The sequence below is a fragment of the Psittacula echo genome (genome assembly GCF_963264785.1).
Source record: "Psittacula echo genome assembly, chromosome: 2".
Classification (NCBI taxonomy): Eukaryota; Metazoa; Chordata; class Aves; order Psittaciformes; family Psittacidae; genus Psittacula; species Psittacula echo.
The window spans coordinates 35,099,479-35,105,478 of NC_137737.1; the positions used below are offsets into that span (position 1 = coordinate 35,099,479).

The 6,000-nt window shown below is 40.9% G+C and overlaps 1 protein-coding gene across 1 annotated transcript in view; it reads left to right on the forward strand.

Annotated features, from left to right (window-relative positions):
* CALCR (calcitonin receptor) overlaps positions 1 to 4,283 on the forward strand; it is a gene marked incomplete at both ends in the record, with an annotated part of 117,634 nt that extends 113,351 nt beyond the window's left edge. The window contains one exon of the mRNA XM_080610514.1: positions 4,062 to 4,283. Coding sequence (XP_080466640.1) covers positions 4,062 to 4,283 — 222 coding nt within the window. The remainder of the gene's footprint in view (positions 1 to 4,061) is intronic.
* Between the last annotated feature and the right edge of the window lie 1,717 nt (positions 4,284 to 6,000).

Below are 6,000 nucleotides of genomic sequence, written 5' to 3' on the forward strand. Positions count from 1 at the left end.
GCATCACCTTACTTTTTTTTCAGATTAGATTTTGAAAAGCGAATTTGCTTGATATTTGGTAGCTGTAGTGTAAAAAGGTCAATGACTCTGTAATTCTCCAACTCTAATTAGAACATATGGATTTGTACCTAGATTAAAGACTGTAGCAGTGCTAAAAATTAGTAAAGGCTGCAAGAAAATGCACTGAAAACATAATGTATCTTGAAGGCTGTTTGTTTCTTAAATATGTTTCATCTGGTAGCTCTAATTCCAAAGTACTTTTGGCAATGCCAGTGTCAGAAAAGCATAACCACATTTACAACTCCAGGAATACAAATTTTCAAGTTATGCAATAATGAATATATCTGGGACATCTATTTGTCAGCATCATCGTAGACCATACATATAATTTAATTCAAAATTAGATTGCAGGGTATGAATGAATTTACCTGTCATATGAACTAACCTACAACCTATAACTAAAAGCCACATTCCGGGAATGAAAATTAGTCTAAAACAAATACACAGTTCTTTTTTTGTTCACTAAGTATTGTATTACATTTAATTTAGAATTCAGAATAAATGTATTTCTATTAAGAAAATACACCATATTCATACATGATATTCAGATGTCCAACATCAGAGACACACTGCAATTTGTGGACTTCTGCATTGACTGAACTGCTTTCAGGAAGCAGCAGTGGCAGCCAGTTGTTCCTTACACAGACTGAAGATGCATGGTCTAGATCCAAATCCTAAAAGCCAGCAATGGTCACCAAACCCCTAGTTGCTTCTGAAAGCCTTTTTGACACATCTGGCAGCCCACAGTAAAAAAGGCCTCTTCCTTGTGAGAGGCTCTTATCTGGCTATCCACTTTGGATAGATAAATTGTCAGCGAGCCATCATTGAGGGGACACATCTGGAAAGGATGATGCCAAAATGAGATAAAAATTAATGTGATATTGAAATGTTGCTTCCAGTTTTGTACTCTATTGCTTCCATAAGTAATCACATGGACAGCTTACCTACCTCCAAGTAGCTCCAGGCTGCATCTAGGATTAATGACTCCTTTTAGAATTAATGGTTGAGCAGCTATCAGAAAACATTCATCAGTGTTGGGCAGTAAGAACAAACGGCCATGGGGATTCAGGTTTCCAGGCATGGTGAAAATGATTTTTGGTGGTGCTTGGGTACTTTTCACCATTACACCCATTTTCAGAATTATTGTATCTGCTTCAGACTTGTAGACCGACTAACATGGTCAGTGGCAGGGATGCTAAGAAGCCCACTAGTTATTTTCTTACAGGTAGACAGAGAGTCAAAGATGACACCTCTCTAATATGGACTCAAGACAGTTTGGTGCTACTTGCATCAGCACATTACCAGTAAACATCAAGCAAGTTCATGTAACTACACTAGCTGTGCTAGAGTAGCATTTATTCGTGCAATTACACAATGTGTAGATATATAAGGCACAAAACCTATAGAAGAACAGCAGCAGACTAATGAATGCCAGGATGGTATTAGGTCCTTCCACAAAGGGAGTGCTGGTCTGAGTTTGGTTGCCCAAGAAAACTAAGCTGAGGTAATTTCCCCCAGTCTTGCTGTGTGCAGTAAGACGTAGATCAAAGCCACAGTCTGGTCTTCAGTCATGGCAAGAGATTGTTTCCAAGCTGCTGTGTACATCTGCTGCCGTAGAGCTCAAAATTGGTGCTCATGAGAAAATTCCTTGTGGGGCAAGGAGATTAATTTTAGTACCACAGGAGCCTGGATACTCTGGGATTTACTTTTTCCTACTGGAATATTTAACTTCAAGGCTGAAATACATGAAGTTTAGCCAGGACAAACAATGCTAAACTCAGTACCACCTGACAGTGTCTTACGTTGCATTCATTGTCTACCACCTCACCTACCTCACTTTAGTGCCATGAGCCCATCTTTAGAAAGAAACGTAAAAATAGTAATAAAAGCTGTGCTGATGCCTGCATTCAAGTCGAAGAACACATAAACAATGGGTTTGCATGTGACTTTTAAAATGACTGATTTTCTTGTGCATTTTCATATATAAATCTCAGTGTCCAGCAACACTGTAGGTTCTCTGTCCAACAACAACAGTGTTGTACAGATGATACAAGGTCTCTGCAATAGTCTGCTCACCAGACCATATTTCCAGGCCTGAGATTGTTTCTAGACTTCAAGGCTGGCCAGCAAAATGGAAAGTCTGTTTGGAAAAAAACCCAGCCATATATCTTGTGTGCCAAAGAGGCATGAATGGCTAATAGGGAATAGAAAAATCTTTAAAATCCTGAAAGGCAGAGCAAATAAACTCAGGCTTTTCATTTCTTTTGACTGTACTTTCTTTCATCTGCTATCACAGCAGAAAGCATGGCAGGCATCACTCTGCCCCTCCCAGTCCCCAGGAGCCTCTTTAGTCATTAATGTATTATAGCCATGCATGTGATTTTCAGTAATGCTGCTTACACATTTAAAATCTATCCATGACCAGTTTTAGTTGGCATTGAATTATGATCATCTGAGATCCTTGGAATCGTGGCAGAAATCTAGATTAACACGTTGTTTTGCTCAAGTGCAGCAGCTTGTACTATCCATTATCCATTTGTGGCCAGATTCCTGCATGGGCCAGCAGTTTAACAGAGAATAAAAACACAGCTGCTTTGACCTTGTGCTCTCACCGTTCTGTGGAGCCTTTTAAACCTTTATAATGGCACTTCTAATTGTGGGCTGAACTGGAAGGGATGTGCCTGTTCTCTCCTTGACCGTACATATAGTTTAAGTGTCATTCCTTTCTGAGGAGAAAACTATAAGCTCCTCATGGCAGGCTTGTTAAGACTCAGTGACTTTGTTCTTCCCTCTTCAGTTAAACATGTTATCTCCAGACATGTGGTTGCCCTGGTGGTCCAGTTCAAATGAGAACAGCTTGAGAGCTCAGGAGCTCATCCTCTTCACGGCAGCTTTTCTTCCCATGCAAGAGCCATCAAAGCCTTGAGGTCTATGCAAGGGGCAGGGGAAGGGAGATAGGAGAGGAACAGGAAGGCTATGAAAGCATGTTCTTGCCATCTTCACTAAAGACCCTGAGATAAATCTGAATGGATAAACTGCTGTGAAATGAAAACACATTCAATACTTAGGGACAGAAGAGAAGGCCAGAGGTTCACGATGGCTAGAGGTGCTAAAGACCCTGGTGGTGGTGGTGAAGAGATGGCTGCAGGTTTGCAGAGCAGCTCTGCATATCCAAGATTTCTGCTTTATCCTCACTGCGTCCAGAGTTAGTTACAGTGTGAGTGCCAGCACACCTGCATATGCAGTTAGAGCAGGGATTCTTATTCCCTGGAAGGACTCAATAGATCAGGTCATCTCCTAGCACCATATATATAACATCACTCTTAATGTAAATATTGAATACAATATTTTTATTCCTAGAAGGTTAATGCCCAAAGTTTGAGATTCTCTGTGATGCAGAGGGCTATGACCAATGCTAATTTTTTTTTTGCCAACACATAACCTGCTCTTAAATTTACCTGAACAAAACTTCTGTTTAGCTGTACTAATCCTCCAACTCTTTCTACAGAATTACCCCTGGAAAGCTCTTGAAGTGTACTTGCCATTCATGGCCAGTTGTGCTCAAGTTTAAGTCTCTTAAGGGATCACTATGCATTTGCCATTCCAGGGGGAAGGATCCAACTGCAGCATCAGATAGGTTTTAATCCACATCCCTCCTTTCTTTTCTCTCTTCTAGTGTAGCATTCTACTATATTCCCCTGTAGCAATCTGTTCCACATTTACCTCTTGTGGGAACAGATCACCTATACCCTCTCTTCACAAGCAGCAACTGCAGGGTAAGCAGCGAGGGAGTTAAGGCTGAGACCTGAGCAACTGCTGCTGCTTCTGGAACTGGGAGCAGAGGAGAGGAGAGGGATAGATTGAACCTGATGGAGTTAGACCTAAATTCTTTCCCTTTCCCTTCCCTTCCCTTCCCTTCCTTTCCTTTTTTCCTTCAACATATTTTAGAATGTCTTATTATAGGGATTTAGATTATGCCTAGCTATGTGTTTCTTTAACAGGTACAAGGAGCTTTGAAGAGGCAGTGGACACAGTACAAAACTCAGTGGGGCCAAAGGCGCCGAGAACACTGTTCCACACGATCTACCTCCTACACTGCCACATCAATCACAGAGGTCCCTGTCTACTTGTACCATCATGATTCCAACAATGAACAGTTAAATGGAAGATACATAGAGGACTCTGAACTTGTTGCGTTAAAATCTGGGGAGACATCTGCCTAGCTCAGCACCAGCCATTGCAAATACATCATTTCACATTCTACTTGTGAACAAAGTGAGGACAAGGGTGGGAGTGTGCAAATCCAAGCCACTGTGTCAGAGGGCAAGACCAGGTGAAAACACATCATTGTCGAACCACTTCAGCCTCTGACAGCAATGGCATAGAGGGAGTCTGATGCAGACCTGGGAATAGCATTTCGTCCTGTGCACTTCAGCAGGGAGTGAACATGGACCTACTATGTAATCTTCACATCTCCTGATTCCAGCCATGGGAAGTGACCATCCAACATTAGTAAGTGCCAGGCAGCCCAAAATAAATTGGAAAGAAAGAACCAGTACGAGGCAGTTGGAACCTTTCAGTACTTTTTGCTTTCAGTACTTTTTGCTTTCAGTACTTTAACACTAGATTTTGAACTATCAACTTTCACAGGATGTAACTGGCTTGGAGTCCTTTATGTTCCCCCTTCTAAAAAGCTCAATGACTGCTTAAAAGATTTTGCACATTGCAAGACAAATCAAACATATGAACAGAAAAAGAGTCTCTCCAAAGTATTCAGATCTTGATCTATCTTGATCTATCCCTACAGGATACCCCAAAATATTATCATCCCATTAGCAGGTGCATAAAGCAAAGGAAGTTGAAATAGTCATTGCATACCAAGATCTCAGACACCCTCAGAGAAACAGATCAGTTCTTTAGGCTGCATCACAAGTCCTGAAGGCATCTTAAAATAGTTTTTGTTTAACAGTACTGGTAGATCAAGAATTTTTATTTATAGGAAAAATATTCAGCCTATCACTCTTTCCAGGAACTCATCATTAAGGCATAATTCTTTCACTGTGAATAAGCTGGGAAATTTGTTTGGAAATCATTATTTTCTTTAATAGCCATTCTGAGATGAATGCTAAATGAGTTCTTGTCTCTTATAAAATTATGACCATAGCAGTAAAGGATCCCAGGTAAGAGATGGCAAATTAATGTCTTAGCACAAGAAGTATCTGGTTTTAGAATCTGGTTCAGAGTGCCTAATCTTAAGCTAGTCCTGCCATGACCATTGATAATCTGTTTCAGATTCTTCTGAAATTAGCAGACAAATCCCCATTGACTTAGAGGAACAGTGAATAACTCTTATGCAATACAGTTCAGTGTAGACCTTGAAAATAGGAGACAATTTCATCCCTAGTGATTTGAATCCATTTTTACATATTGTTTTCAGCCAGGCTCAGCTTTTCCTTCGCTGACACAGCTAGACCCTAAGATTTACTCTTCATTTGTAAGGTTAAGTAAGTGGAGGTCTTCTGTACATGCCTATTTACACGAGTCACCATCTCACTGGAGAAGTTCCTTCAGGGAATGGGTTTGTGAGAAACGAGCATACAACCAGCACTACGACTGAATCCTCACTATCTGTACATGAGACAATGCCTTGCAGGGAAGGCACACCTTGTGCCACCAGCACATGCATACAGCCACTGTGCACTACTAAAGCTTCCTCTCAAGTGTGAGGAGTGAGCTGCCGGCACTGTGACTGTAGAACAAGAGAGGAGCTGGGGAACAGGAACTGACTGACTACCGACACTGCAGATCATCCCATGATTAATCCAGTGGAACATTTACAAGAATGTACTATCACGTGCATTTGTTCAAGCCACATGCCTGTTTTTCAGACTTCAAGGAATATGAAGATGGTTATTTTTTCAGACAACAGTATTTCACATA